The 16,185-nt window shown below is 37.2% G+C and overlaps 1 protein-coding gene across 1 annotated transcript; it reads right to left on the bottom strand.

Annotated features, from left to right (window-relative positions):
• Window positions 1-7,144: 7,144 nt before the first annotated feature.
• Window positions 7,145-7,708, bottom strand: LOC145685071 (uncharacterized). The gene has a single exon (XM_081757416.1). The coding sequence runs from the start codon at window positions 7,706-7,708 to the stop codon at window positions 7,145-7,147; it is 564 nt and encodes a 187-aa protein (XP_081613542.1).
• Window positions 7,709-16,185: the final 8,477 nt, after the last annotated feature.

Here is a 16,185-nt window from a genome sequence, read left to right as displayed (position 1 = left end):
AGCGATCTGGTACGTGACTTTGACACTCCTGCTAATGAAATATAATGTCCTGGTTTACGTTTTATCTATTCTTCAAATGGTACTTTCCCGTTTAAACTAAAAATTGTTTTCTTTACCTGTTCTATACTCCAGTTGTACATATCACACACCAGTCATCTTGATTGCTTTTATAAATTTATTTATGTGAAGAAATTTTCTTTAAACCATAATTTTATTTTAAGTGTTTTACTTATTATTATTATTTTTTTTTTTTCGTATCCGCAAACGATTTTTGACTGGGGTAACAAACGTGGTACGACATTTGGCCTATAATATAGTGGGTTCACCATGCTCTCCACTGATTTAGGTGTCAGTGGCCATTTTAGTGTTCTTCTTGTGTCATTAGACAGAGCTTTTTAAACGTTCTTGCGGGTTAGACAGTACTGTTCGACTGTCGGATCTAGTGGTTAGCGCATCGACTCTCAATTCCATTTCTTCTTCCAGTATTTCTAGTTTTTTTTTCTATCCACAGTATTTTAGTTTATTGTTTAAATGTCTCTTCGCACTTTCTTATGTCCAATAGGTCAATACCAAAAGAGCTTTAGTACTTCCTTTGTAAAAACGAGTTGTTTATAAATTAAATATTATCGGATGAAGATCAACGAAAGTCAAGCAATTTTGGATCTGACCAGTACTTATCAAATGGATAACAGCTGGAAGAAATCAAACTGTGGTCGAAGCACACCGTTCACTTGGCATCCATCCAGACAGTATTGACGGTTTGCTTTTGTGGTACAAACATATCTCTTGTCATATAAATCAAATATTAGACAAAGAACAAAAAACATTAATATTTAGTATGAAACTTTTATGTATGGGGTTTTATAGGTTCGTTTCCCGTTAGTGTCTTTTCTGTAAACATGGTACGTAAAAAAAAAAAAAATGAAAGTATCAACCAAGTTCCATTTCGTATCGTAGACAATATGATACTTAATTGAGATCGAACGGACATACCGTTCAGCTTGTACAGGTGGCAGGGCCCTCTAATCCACTCTTGGAGGTGAGACAAAATGGTGGGGAACGACCTGTACTGTGAGTTCCGATTGTGATTTGAGCTCACAATAATATTAGGTCCTGCCCTTAATAACATCAGTGTTGAAGAAGGAGACAAAATACACAAAAAAACTTAACTGTATCTGTATGCGATTCAATAGACATCCATAGAACATGCCGACTAGTCATGTAACTTGTCATGGATGTTTTATGGGAATTAACTGGACATGTATGAATACTCATTTGACGTCAAATTGATGTTCTTGCATCGATACCCATAAAATTTTAACCGAGCAGGAGTAGACTGGTATTTGCCTTCTTTGCTTCCCAAATTGGGAAGGATTCTGAGTTCAAAGCCAGCGACTGCACATCGTGAGTGAAGATTTTCCAGTGTTTTTCTCCAATCTACTGGCCTATTACCGAAATAGTGCCTTTAAATACACACCTTTGAGAGCAGAGATGGCGTAGGTCAATGAAAGTATACCCATGACCCACTGACCCATTAACCACCGTGACCATTTCTGACCTACGATCCATTGTGACCCACCATAACCCACTATGACCCACTCTAATTCACAACCCACAAAACCCCATTGTCATCAACTCTGATCTATGATCCACGCCCTCCTCTCCACTGACTAAGAGTTTACACTTTTAATAAAACTAGACTCTGAAATTATCACTAATCAGGGTTTGAATATCTACGGTTAATTGCTCAAGCACCGCTCTGTTACAATACCGGTGAATCTGGTCTTTACGATATAAAATGGAAAAGTAATATATATATATATATATATATATATATATATATATATATATATATATATATATATATATATATATATATATATAAAATGGTAAAGTAAAAAAAAACTGTAAAGTTGGACTGTGTCTCGAAAGACAAGTAGTAAGTCCTATTGCTATTATTACAATTACAAATGTCAATATCCACAAGTTGTTTTCCCTCAGATACATTCATCTCGGGTAAATAAACACTCATTATCATTTTGTTTGGTTCAATAAGATTTATCGATCGGTAATTGTCTCATCTTTGAGCATTTCTTTAAAAAAAAAATAAAATAAACAATAACAAAATTGTAGAATTTAATGTTAGTATACATTCTAACATGACTGTTTAGCTAATATTGAATTCAACTTAAAACAGGGTTTCTCAACCTGGGGGTCGCGACTCTAAGGGAATCGCGAATGGGTTTCATGGGAGTTGCGAAGATAAGCTGAAGAAATAAATGTAATTAGGATCTAATACTGGCAAATATTTTTAAATATTTTGCATTTTTGTTCTGACAGACATATTTTCATTTTTACACACTATTAAGAACTACAAAAAAAAAAAAAAAAAAACAGGTCTATTAAACATTTCCAACAGGTGCAGAGTTGTTTAAAAATCAATTTAAAATGAAAGGGATACGATATGAAACTAACGAGAACTGCATATGGAAATGCAATTAAAATTGAAATTTATTGAGATTCGTATTGACAACCTAGCCACTCTGTGCCTAATTGGGGATGCAAAGATGAGTGCTACTAGGCGCCTTCCACTCACCATCTAGAATGAGTGGGACAAACTATTGTATCAACTTGCGAGAGGTTTCTCATTTGGGGATTAGTTAAATAAAGATACGTCCACTTCATTTAAAATAAAACACTGTATTTCGTTAAGCTTATGAGTGAACTGTAAGATCTCAGAATATTAGTTATGACGGATATTAAGATTCATTTGCCAGACAGGTATAGAACGATCAAGTATTGAGCCTTTGAATTCTGACTCGGTGCCACACATACCTGGATAAAACTGGTGTATTCCCACGTCGTTCTGGCGTCGAACTCTGCTCCTTTTAAGCTGAAACTCCTTGTTGATGGAAAACGAAAATGAGCATTGAGGTATGGCTCCTCTCAATGCAAGTCTCTGCCGAAGTTCTGCGTCGTTATGATGTTTTGGAATACAAAGTGTTGTCTCCTCCTATCATCTGGCTGATTCTCCAATAGAACGTGGTTCTCCAAACTCGAACCCAAGAATGATCACGGTAACTTAATCATGGACTTCCAAGAATTGTTCAATCTCAACTCTCTTCGAACTCTCATAGATCTCTCCTTGAACTCTCCTAGAACTGTCATCGAACTGTCCCAAAACCTTCTCGTCCTCCGGTTTTGTTTGGCGTTGTTCAACTACCATCGTCTGCTTTTTCGTCTGCTGCGGCACGTGTAACACCGTTTTCACATGGAGAGACAAATTCCTTCCATGTGTCAAAACTCAAAATTGCAATCCTCGACACGTTCTGATTTCCCGATTCTAAGCAATTCTCCGTACATCCGTAATCTCATGAAATTCGTGAAATCTTACAGATTCACTTTATACAATTTCTAGAATCTGGCTAATGTGAGGAAAGACACATTGTCAACATTTCCTTCCTACATTGCCAGACTCTCAACGATGACATTCTTATACACATGTGTTTACAATAAACTGCTGACACAAACATTAGCGAGATTGTGCAGCTTGCATTTACTCACATATACAACATTTAATTCCCATAACCTTAATTAATGATTTCGTGACATAAACATAAAAATAAAATAAAAATATACAAATTATTTTCCTCGAAAATCGAGTCCTGCCACAGTATGTATGTGAGCGAATAATAATTTTTCCTGCAAGCTGGCCACAACGAAGGTAGACTTTTGGTGTGGGATTTTATTTGTTTCCTATACTTTAAATGTAAACAAGTTGCTTGTAATGTAAACAGTTTTTGGTGATACTGAACACATGCACAACAATGTACCAAATTTACAACAATATGAGGTAACAAAGTGGCGGCCTCTCGAAAATTAAAAAAAATAAATAACTTTTTAAAAAAGTGTCCAAGTTTTTTAGAATTAGAAATTAGTTTTTTTATCGTATGACCCAAAATTAAGGGAGTTATGAAGTTTTAAATTTTTTGAAACGGCTTCCATTTTAAAACAGTATGACGGATCGGATTCGATATTTGCAATATGAATGAACTGACCAAATTTAGTTTTAATCCATTCGCTTTTAGGGCAGGGGCGGATCCAGGACGGACTTCTGGGGGGCGGTGGATTGTAATACTGCTACTTAGAGCTACTTTTAAGAGCTCCAAACTCTGGGATGGGTGTTTATTTATATCCTCCCCCTGGATCCGCCCTGTTTTTAGAGAAGTTACTGTATCCATTATATATAAGAAATGGATTCTAGTATTATAGAAATAGGTGGTGGGTATCGTGAGAATTCTGCAATAGGTATATTCAAAATCCCACACAAACATATTACAAACCAGAAAGTATGAAGGGGACGCTATCAAGAGAATGTGATAAAATGGGGCTCGTGATAGGAATTGGATTGAGAACTTTCGTCTTACAATAACTCCCTTTCCATTCTTTTTTTTTTTTAAATGCGTATATACCCATAATATTACAGTAAATTATGTAGTAAGATTTTTTCTTTCACCATCAATATTGTAATTATTTTAACTGATTATGTTAATAACCAGTTTTAGTTGCGTGTGTGTGTGTTTTTTTTTTAATGTAGTAATGCCAGAAAAAAAAGAGAAAAAAAAAAGAACGAAAAATAATTGTGAAAAACAGTGGCAAATGAACTTTTTTCGGTCACACTTGATTTCGTTCGTGATGCTGTCTTATTTTTTATTCTCCCTTTTTTTGTTAGTTTTCTTTTTATTGCAGTAATTGTTACATCACATTTATAATTTCAATTTTAAAATGACATATATGTATTTTTTTATTTTTCTTTTGTATTTTTTGTGTTGTCTTTTTTCTTTCTTTCTTTGATTGCCAGCTTTCTGCATTTACTTTACCCCGTTATTAAGGCCGTTCAAGGGTTGAGGGAAAGTTCAGATTCGATGTCTGCGCCATCTAGTGGGCAAGAGTAGGGGGCGTGACCACAGACTACCTTGGGCGTGACACGTTTATTCCTGCTTGAAACTGCGCATGTCTCTCTTTTCTCTGATTAAAAAATATATCAGTGACCAGCTCCATGCCGTGAGTGAAGCCGTCTGCTGTGTCACGTCGCAGAACACACGTATACGATCTGACTGCTCTCTCTTTCCGTGACACACACACACACACTTCTCTGTACCTTGCTGTCAACAAGTGAAGAATTCTTTTTTGCCCTTTCTCGGAAAGCCAAAACATTACGTTCAGGACTAACGTACCATTTGGGAGAAAGTAAAAAAGGTTATTGATATATCCGAGTCTCATTCACTCTCATACACACATAAGGTTGTTCATTTTTTCCACACAATATTACTTCATGTTCAGAATTTAGTGTTTATGAAAAACAAATAAGGGGTGATCCAAGTTTACAATAGTGATAATATAGAAGAATAATGTAAACATGAATAAGAATCATAATGAATATTGAAACTTTCACGTTCATCCCCCTCCTTTAAATGGAGGTCGGGTTGAATTCTATGTTAGAGGCCTCTCTGGTCTCTGCGCTGTTTGTTGGTTCTTGTCAATTTGCTTTTATAACGCATTCTTCGCGGGACATTAGCATGTAACACTCAATTTGGACAATGGACGTTGTATCTGAGGTGTGAACCTAAAACCATTTTCAAAATAGAGTCCATGTCAAAATTCTTTCTCTACGGAACGGTTTGGTTTTCCTCGGTGTATCGCACAAGATATCACTCGACCCATGTTGCAATTTGAAACTCACGTTCAGTTCCTCCCCAAGAGAACGGAGTAGAGGGATTAATACGTGGTTTGTCCATTTTATTGGCGTCTTAGCTCTTCATTGATTCTTATCAATTTGTATATACATAAGTTTCTGGCCGCAGGAGGATATTCTCCACCCAAACAACACCAGTGGCGTACATTTTTGGAGGATCATAAGGAGCCCTCAAAACTACTGCATTTTCCCCCAAACTCTGTCATACGACTAATAATAATAATAATAATAATAATAATAATAATAATAATAATAATAATAATAATAATAATAATAATAATAATAATAATAATATATGCCCAGTCAGTGGTGTAGGAGCAACGTGCCTACCTGTCAAGCGCCACTAGATAGGCCGAGCGTGGGCACGAACCAATATCTTGCCGGCCATGCTGACAAAGGTTTTCCTCAATCCCATAAAGCCAATTGCAGAATGGCAGCCTACCATCTACAAAATTTCCAATTCGCAATGGATTTTTAGTCATACCTATGTTCATAAACCGGTAAATTTTTGAGAAAAGCTCCTAAAAATATTGTTTGAAACAATCGATCACTGTACATTTATGTATGCCGTAATACAGTTTTTAGGAAAATTTCTTCACACACAAAAGAATATTTTGTGAAAAAGTACATGTTTGTAAAAGTTAGAAAGAAACAAATGTTTGTAAAGTAAACATTACACATTTTTTTTTGAAAGTACATTATTTTACATAACAGACATTCATGAAGCGAAATAGTATAGGATAAAGGAACTAGTAGTCACCAGAATAGTTTTTTGCTATTTGGTGTCTATCAATTGTCATATTTCACACAATATTGATGCACATAGTTAAAATACAAGCAAAATATAAATTTGCATAATCCATGAAATTGATAAACATTATTAAAACATAACGAAAAAAAAACTCATTTCTTAGAAATAGTTATACACAATTATAACATAAGGGAAAAAATTAAATTATCATATACCGTGAAAAAGTGATACACACAATTATAAAATTCTCAATATCGAAATTTCAACATTTCATGAAAGATTGATAAATGTAATTACAAAACAATGCAAAAATTACATTTGTACATTTCAGTAAAAATTAATACATATAATAAGGCAAACATTCATTTTCGACAATCCATGATATAACGATACATAGTTAAAATATACCAAAAACTTAAATTTGCGTATTACACGAAATATTGAGGCACACTCTAAGGGAGAATTTAAATTTCCATATTTCATGAAATAGTGATACACATACCTTACACAAAAATAACTGTCTAGATAATGTTACATTTAGGTAATTCTCTCAACACAATAATAATATTCATCGTCGTTGTAACTTAAGGTTTGCTTGAGTGCTTGCATGTTTCTTTCTTCTGTTGGGCCTCCGTAACCTAAACAGGATCTCTAATTTTCATATTTCGTTTGTGTCTCGGGTCGATTAATTCAGGAAGCACGCAATCGAGATAAAATTTCTGTAATTTTTCTTCCATCTTTTCCTTCCAAAATTCGTCATTCTTAAAGATCTTTTGTACCAGCATCCCGTGTGGTGTCCAAAACACAAAGTAACATATTTTTCTTCCTGTTATATGAAGTTGTCCCTGGATCTGATACATGTAATCATGGGTTAAAAGAAGTTCCATACCATTTGCTGTTAAAATGGCGAATTTGATTACTTTCTTTTCAATGGCTTCCTCAGGTTTTACATTTCTACAGGAAAAAGGACACTTCACCTCAATAATTGCTTCCTTTCCTACCATTCCATCCGGGCTAGCACCTAAAAAACATATTTTATCATCGATGAACAAACCACAGGGTTCAACCTTCATCCCGTATTCCTCTTCAAACTGCCGTATCGCCAGTGGTTCTTTCTGGATTTCGTAGGATGTAGCCGCACTAGAGAACTCTGTATACAGCATTTGTTTTACCGTATTTGAACAAGATGTAGTGGACTTCATCTTGCAGATGCGCCCAAACCAGGATGCTGTGAAACGTCCTGCTTCCATTTGTGACATTGGCTCTGCCCAGCTGTTTCCTTCTGCAAATTATGTTTTTCCTCTTTACTAAGATATAACGAGGCTAGAAACTTCTCTTTTTCTTTAAGAAACTCATCCGCTGCCATGTCAGGGATGCTTTCTACGGCTCCATAATCATCATCAGCAAAATGTTGGGTTTGCTGTCTTTTTTTTAGCAACATGAGAAGAAAAGCTCAATTTTCTTTTCTTAATATTCTCCGTTCGTTTGGCTCTTCTCCCTAAGAACATTTTTGTAAATTCTCCCGGGCTAGATCCCATCATTGTTTTATGAAGCGATCGTTGAAATTGGCCAGAAGAATTAAAACTAGTGACGGCTGCTTCACAACGGACCTGATACGAATTTCTAAGTGCAAAATTTATTCGCTTCCCTCCAACAAATTTTGCAACTTTTCCGTTGTAAATCTCAGCAAAGTTATTGTTCACATTGTGAATAAGACTGCTGGAATTATGTGCAACGATATTCACGGCACTCATTATTTCCTGATGATTTCATATTTGGTACAAGATTGGGTTCATCTTTCCTTCCTTTACAAAAATAGTTTCTTTCGCTACAACTCATATGCTCTCCAAATATATGGCTTGGCCCATTCAATATATCTCGCCGTAATTCTTCTATTCTGGAGTGCAAAGGCAAGTTAGTTTGTTTGCTCCTATATTCAACTGCCTTATCTACAGCATTTCGAAGGCGCATGAGATTCTGTCTTACTATACTCCTCTGAGTGACATTGCCTGTTTTGCTTCTTAGGCAAATGTCTCGTAAGCGGTTACAATAGTTACGCAGCACATGGTTCTTGCATTCAATTTTTTCAACTAGTAGGTGAGGTCCGTAAGGCATACTTTCTGCTAACTTTCTCGTCACACTGCTATCTCCGTCCCCAATAAGACGAGAAAATTTCACACCATGCATTTCTATGCTTTGCTTGAATCCTTCGACTATAATGTCTGCTTCCATACTAGTAGATGTACCTTGCCAGTTTTTGAAGCACACATGCTTTGAAGGTTCCTTCATAAGAAATGAAGCACGATCACATACTGAACAGTATTTATTTCGCACGCCCATGTAGAGTACCTTCTTTGTGCGATAACCAAGTATGCAAGCCTGCGAAAAGAAATCGACATCAGTAGTCTTTTTCTGTATGTACTTAAAATATATACAATAATTCATACAACCTGCATATTACACTTTGTTATAGAATCAATAGAAGGAAAAGTGCACATTTACTTGAGTTGAGACTAGTAAATAATAATAATAATAATAATGATAATAATAATAATAATAATAATAATAATAATAATAATAATAATAATAATAATAATAATAATAATAATAATAATAATAATAATGGCCTTGGAATTGACATATTTTTTGCTTTTTGTAAGACTGTTTCCTGGAAACATTGTTATTTAATAGTTAATTTGCGATTGTAAACATGAGCAATTTAATTACAGATAGTTGCTGTTGGGGGGAAGTGGTGGTGCGCTTGGCCCGGCTAATAGGAAGACATAACAAGAACTTCAGATCTCTTATGGGTAGTATGAATGATAATAATACACGAGTTGATGCACGATGGGTGACAACATTTGATCGCGGCCAAACGTATGAGTCACACCGTATCTGAAGTATTGTGGGTACTGCGAAAAGGTATTCCTCGTCCTTTTTATCATATATCCTTTACTCCAAAGTTCTGAGCTATCTTCAAACTTCATGTATATAGATTCTAACTTTACTACAAGAGACGAGATGAGAAAAGCCTCTCGAAAATGAAATCTTTGAGTTTTACGTCCCACGATTATGCCGGTTTGGCTAAAGGAGACGGTGTTGATGAGTAATGAATGAAATGGTGGAATGGAGAAAGTGGGAGGAAACGGGAGAATCCCGAGAAAACCACGCACACGCTGTTTGTGCACCACAAAGGTCACTTGACGGGGGCTGGGATCGAACCTGGGACCCCAAGCACCAGAGGTGAACGCTCTACCACTGAGCCACCGCGGCCCCGAAAAGCCTCTCGAGAATCGAGACAAGAAGAGAAAAACTAACTGATCATCTCGTCGCGAGAGCAACACTATGAAGCACCCTCTAGAACATGTGTACTTATAAGAAGACAATGCTCCAGCCCATCACTTCCGAATTACGACTGACTGGTTTGATGAGCAGTTCACAAATGTGTAAATGCTTGCCTGGGGTGATGTATAGAGGGATGTGCGTGTCCTTGACACTGCTCCGATCAAACTTCATTATGGGAGCTCGAGCAACGGTCCTGAATCAGTATGGCTCACAACGCTTCCAGTTCTTGTGGAGTGCATGCCACATCGCATCGCCGCATCATGAAGACAAAAGAGTAGTTGCTATCTATCTCTAATTCAAATGCTCACGACTTCATGTGTGTTTGCAATATAACCCTTTCTGTGCTGCAAAATTTATTATTTGTAAAGCTTTGAACATAGTACCATCGATATTGACATCAAGGGAAGGGTTGAAGAATAAAGGTAACCAAGAAAGTTCTGTCATTTTTGTATAGGTCTGTGTTCAATTGGCCCTCACACCGTGAGCTGAATGCGAATGGAGATAAGACGAAGGTCAGTTGTTGGTGTAGGTATATCCAACATACTACCTGGTTGTGGCAGTTCAGTTACACCGTGAACTTGCATAAGGACAGAGTGAACATGGGACCTCCACAGAGCGTCATAAGGGAGTGTATGCTGTACGAGTTCAAACTGGGGTCAAACGCCACTGCAGCGGGGCGTAACATATGCCAGGCCTTTGGTGGGGGTGTCGTGACTACGTGGACAGTACAGTGGTAGTTTAACAAGCTTAAGGACGTTGACAAAACACCACGTGCCGGAATACCAACAAATGTACAAAATGAAGATCTTCAGGCAGCAAATGAGGCAAACAACATCCAGACACGTGAGAAACGGACTACAATTCAGTGTGAGTAGAGAAACCAGTTGACAGCACCTCCATCTACTTGGGAAGCACTACAAGTTGGGTCCCACATGATTTGACTCCTGGCCAGAAGGCAACGCGAGCAGACACCAGTGTTTCTTTGCTGTCTTGTCTGAGGAAGGAGCTATTCCTGGACAGGGTGTTGACATGTGACGAGAAGTGGGTCATGTACGAAGCTCCATGGTCCCGTCACCATTGGTTAGCATTCCATGAACAGGTTCCAAAACAGCGGAAACCAGCACAGCACCAGAAGGTCCTCCTGTGTGCTTGGTGGACTGCTCGCGGCACAGTGCATCGGGAACTGCTACCAGCTGGTCAGAGCATCAATATAATTGTGTACTGTCAGCAGTTGATCCGTGAATAAAAACTCAAAACTCTGGAGCCAGCACTTCTGAATCGCAAAGGGGTCCTCCTGTTACAAAACAACGCTAAGCCCCACGTGGCTAGGATGACCAAGGATACCATTCTACGCCTCGGATGGGGAACATCCGCCATACTCCTCGGACATTGCACCGTCCGATTATCACCTGTTCCATTCATTGGACAATCACCTTAGAGGACACCAGTTCAAATCCCTAGTAAGGTGTAAAATGCACTTGATACTTTCTTCGCTTCACGGCCCACCAAGTTCTACCGCGATGGAATCCATTACCTTCCAGAACGATGACAGAAGGTCGTCGATACTGATAGAGACTATTTTTTATCTTCCAAGTACGTCTTAGGTGACGTATCGATGTTCGAAAGTAGTGGGTGAAAAAGCGATAAAACTTTCTTGATTTCCTTTATAACACGGGCAGACCTACATAGTCTAAATGTATGAAGAGAACTGGAGGACTTTTTCGCTGCTATTTTCAGCTTATTATAGGTGAATGACATTTTTTTAAAAAATAGAAATTCAATCTTATAGGGTGAGCCGGAAAACATTGGAAAAAATTAAACATTTACCATAGCTCCGACATTTATACACTCTTCTAGCCAGTAATTATTTCTCTTATAACTACTATTTCATATATCTGTCGAGTAACATTACTGAAATTTACTAATTCCTTTCAGGCCTTGAAGCAAGTTGTCAAACAATTACCTCGTAGCATGCCTAACAATTACTCCGCTCTGTCCAATAATTACTCCGTAACTAAATACGCATATCATGTAAAAATAAATAGATAAATAAATCTTTAACATCTCACGGTTATGCCGGTTAGGCTAAAGGAGACGGTGACGATGAGAAATGAATGAAATGATGAAATGAAGAAAGTGGGAGGAAATGAGAGAACCCGAGAAACCCCAAGTACACGGTGTTTGTCAACCACAAAGCTCACTTAACGCGAGCTGGGATCGAACCAGGGACGCCACGTACCAGAGGTGAACGCTCTACCACTCAACCACCGTGGCATCAACGCGCATCTCATACAGTTAGTGTTCATCATGCAATGACATTTTTCAACACAAACCATCTTCATTACACATATCCAACATTGGGCATCGCAAAATTTAAAATCAAATAAATTAACAAAACAATAAGCAAAATTTTACATCATTTGGGAAAAAGTTCAAACCTTTTTTCAAGCGTTTTTGGCATTAATTAATTTCTTGAGTAACTTTGCTAATACTATCTCAATAATTAATCAATGCATCGGTGGATATGTTTGGAGAATACCACACTTATTGTTATCTCGTTCAATAATTACCCGGAGTTTCCGTTTGCAATAAGTAACCCGAGTCACCCTATTTGAGGATTTTAGTATAACTTTACAATTGAAGGCTTTGGTGGAAAAAACAGGCAGATCTAATTTTTACTTTTTCGAGATAATCGAAAAGACTCTAAATGATCACAAATTAAATAATAACATAATTTCTTATTTAGTACAGCTTTGTACCTACGTGGTTTTCAAAAGCAAACAAGTTTTCCCCCTATAACATGATATACAGTGGTGATATTCAGGCAGTTCACACAGGTCTGTTACAACCGATTGTTAAAATATTTCGAGTTTGCAGAACTGTTGTTATACGCAGATATAGCAGTAAATTTTAGTTTAACTATCTTTGAAAAATTCTTACAGCTACAGAGTTAAACATATGAGGCCTTATGCAGAGTCATTTTGACGTATGATTAGCGTCATACTAAAGGCCTGACTACTGCAGGAAACATGTTAGTCGAACTCTTTAGTATGGCACTAATCGTGCGTCAGAACGATTCTGCGTCAGGCTCATAATCACTCACAAGTAAACCTTACGTTTGGGTGAATCGAGTTGCTGACTGAGACACATATTAAAAGTAGTACTAAATGTGGTCAGTATTTCAGTGAAGTTATAGGTGCGAAGCTCCAGGGGTTTAGGAGATACAGCTACCAGAACATCACATGGAAGTACAAAATAGTCTTCATACAGTTGGAGGTAAAAGCTCTGTAAGACCTCTTGTAACGACAAAAGGTGAATAAACAATATATGGGTACATATTAGGACTAGGGGGAAGTCATATAGTAAGGGTATCCTTGACGGCGGCCATCTTGAAATCCGCCATTTTGAATTAAGGTTAAGTTTTTAAAATAGGAATAGGGTCATGTGATACATGATTTAAGGCGCAAATTTAATCAGAAGAACAATGGTGACGTTAATTTTGATCTACGCGCATTTGGTAAAAAGTTACAGGGAAATTAAATATTGTTGCAGCATATGTATTAGACCTTTACCCCATCTTGTAAATTTTCTGTTAATGATAATAATTAAATAAAAAGCAGGTGGATAAATATTAGGTCTATGGTAAGAGTTGCCTTGATGGCGGCCATGTTCAAATCCGCCATTTTGAATCAGACAAAAGTTTTAAACAAAACTCATAACAGTGACACCTTATTAATAGCAATTTTTACCATAACTCCAACGGTATAACCAGTTTTGCTTTATCATTAACCAGCACAAAATTAAATGGATCGCTCCTTACGACTACTGCTTTGACAGAAATGTTAACGACAAATGTGTCAAAGTGTAACTCGATTGCCTTTGTCAGGTGTGCTCACTGTTTTGTTTAAAACTTTTGTCTGATTAAAATGGCGGATTTGAACATGGCCTCCATCAAGGCAACTCTTACCATAGACCTAATATTTATCCACCTGCTTTTTATTTAATTATTATCATTAACACAAAATTTACAAGATGGGGTAAAGGTCTAATACATATGCTGCAACAATATTTAATTTCCCTGTAACTTTTTACCAAATGCGCGTAGATCAAAATTAACGTCACCATTGTTCTTCTGATTAAATTTGCGCCTTAAATCATGTATCACATGACCCTATTCCTATTTTAAAAACTTAACCTTAATTCAAAATGGCGGATTTCAAGATGGCCGCCGTCAAGGATACCTTTTCTATATGACTTCCCCCTAGTCCTAATATGTACCCATATATTGTTTATTCACCTTTTGTCGTTACAAGAGGTCTTACAGAGCTTTTACCTCCAACTGTATGAAGACTATTCTGTACTTCCATGTGATGTTCTGGTAGCTGTATCTCCTAAACCCCTGGAGCTTCGCATCTACAACTTCACTGAAATACTGACCACATTTAGTACTACTTTCTCATATGGATCTCAGTCAGCAACTCGATTCACCCAAACGTAAGGTTTACTTGTCAGAAGTGGATATAAGCGTTTACTTCTTAATTTCAAATGCTCAGACATCAAGAATGAGAACTGTGATTACATAAATGTAGTGGTGAGGGTTATTTATACTTTAAATGCATATTATCAGCAATTCTTGATCCATTGCTGGATTAGGGTATTTCCAGTACTTTTTGACAACCATCTATCTTGGATAATTCTAAAAGAGTTATATCTATCCATCTGCTATATATAAAGATATACTGGTGCAAATACCGGGGGGATGAATAAGCCTCAAATCTGCCCGCCTCCCAATGTCGAAGACAACTCTGCTCCCCTGATCCTCCACAGCAGTTTTTCAACTTCATAAATATTTTGAACATCCCTTTAAAAAAAAGAAAAAAAATATAGGAACGGTCTTACTTCGTCCCCCCCCCCCCCCCATGTTGAAGACAGACTTCTACACTGGACATACATAACTCATTTCTGACTAATATTGGAGCTACCTGGTTCTTCTTTTTTTTTTTCTTCCGCTTATTCATTTCCCTTCCTTACAGATTCACTACTTTTTTGGCTTGCCCCCATTACCTTACTCTAAGAACTGTAAATGTGTTATTAAAAATAATGCAAACCTACCACGCCAGAAGGAGCATTGTAGTTTGACTTATAAGATCTCCTAGACCACGCACCGTCTGCTACCACGGTTATAAAGGGAATGCCATCACTGTCTACTTCTCCATTTTCTCTTGCTAACCGTGCCTCTTCAAATCCTGCTTTCTCCATCTCCTGCCACGAAGATTTATGAATTGCTTCAGCTAATTGCTGATGTTTTCTTGCATATGTATCAGATGCCATACATGGAATATCCATAGATGAGACAAATTCTTCAAGCTGTGAATACCCGCATCCAATAGAAATGGTTCCAGTAACTGCTGCGGAATTTACCTCTAAATACGACGTAGTCCTTTCTGGATCTTCAGTTGTAACGTCAATTTCTATGTTACACATTTTGCATTTAAACGTAAAGAAAGACATGAAGCCTCGTCTTCTTTCTTTAATAAGATACATATCTGAAAAACCACAATCAAATGGGTGGTGACGACCAATTTCTTTCAGTCTTTGAAATAAGTAACTAATGTCAACAATTCGTCTTCCTACAAGTTTTACGAAATTCATAAGCTGTTCACTTTTGCACGATACTAAGTTACTCTCATCTTCATAATCATTAGGCTCTACGAAAGCTGGTTCACTGAAATCTGGATCATGTTCCGTTCTTACAAGCTTATCATCCGGAATTGACTTTTGCTCATCAACATTTTCGGTTTGCGGCTCTTCATGTGAGGAGGATGCAGCAACTACAGATTCTGAGTGACGCCTAAAAATAGTAAAATATAACGGAACATACAGTATAAGAAGGAAAACACACATTAGATAATACACAGGGGTGTAGCCAAGGAGGGGCCCATCGGGGCCCGGCCCCCCCAAATGGTTTCCTGCCCCCCCCCAAATGACCAACTTTTAAAACATCATAGTAAAATTATCTTATACATCATAGTATTAAAGTAGTAGTTTTGTTTTAGTCACGAATAATATACATTTTTTTGTCAGGAAACCATAAAGAAATTAAGTGAAATTTCAAAGAAAATCCATTTTGTGTAGATAAGTTCTGTATACAAGGTCTTAAATTTAAATATAAAGGTAACAAAGAAAAGTTTTGTTGCTTTTTGACCCACCACCTTCGAACATCGATATGTCACCAAACCTGGAGGATCAAAAAAAGTCCCCATCAGCATCGACGACCTTCTGAAAACGTTCTGGAATGCCATGCAATCCATCGCGGTAGAACTTGGTGTGCCGG

The sequence above is a fragment of the Thermobia domestica genome, chromosome 5 (assembly GCF_964235325.1).
Source record: "Thermobia domestica chromosome 5, izTheDome1.hap1.1, whole genome shotgun sequence".
Classification (NCBI taxonomy): Eukaryota; Metazoa; Arthropoda; class Insecta; order Zygentoma; family Lepismatidae; genus Thermobia; species Thermobia domestica.
The sequence above is the reverse complement of the archived record's forward strand: the minus strand, read 5'-3'. Positions and strand labels throughout refer to the sequence as shown.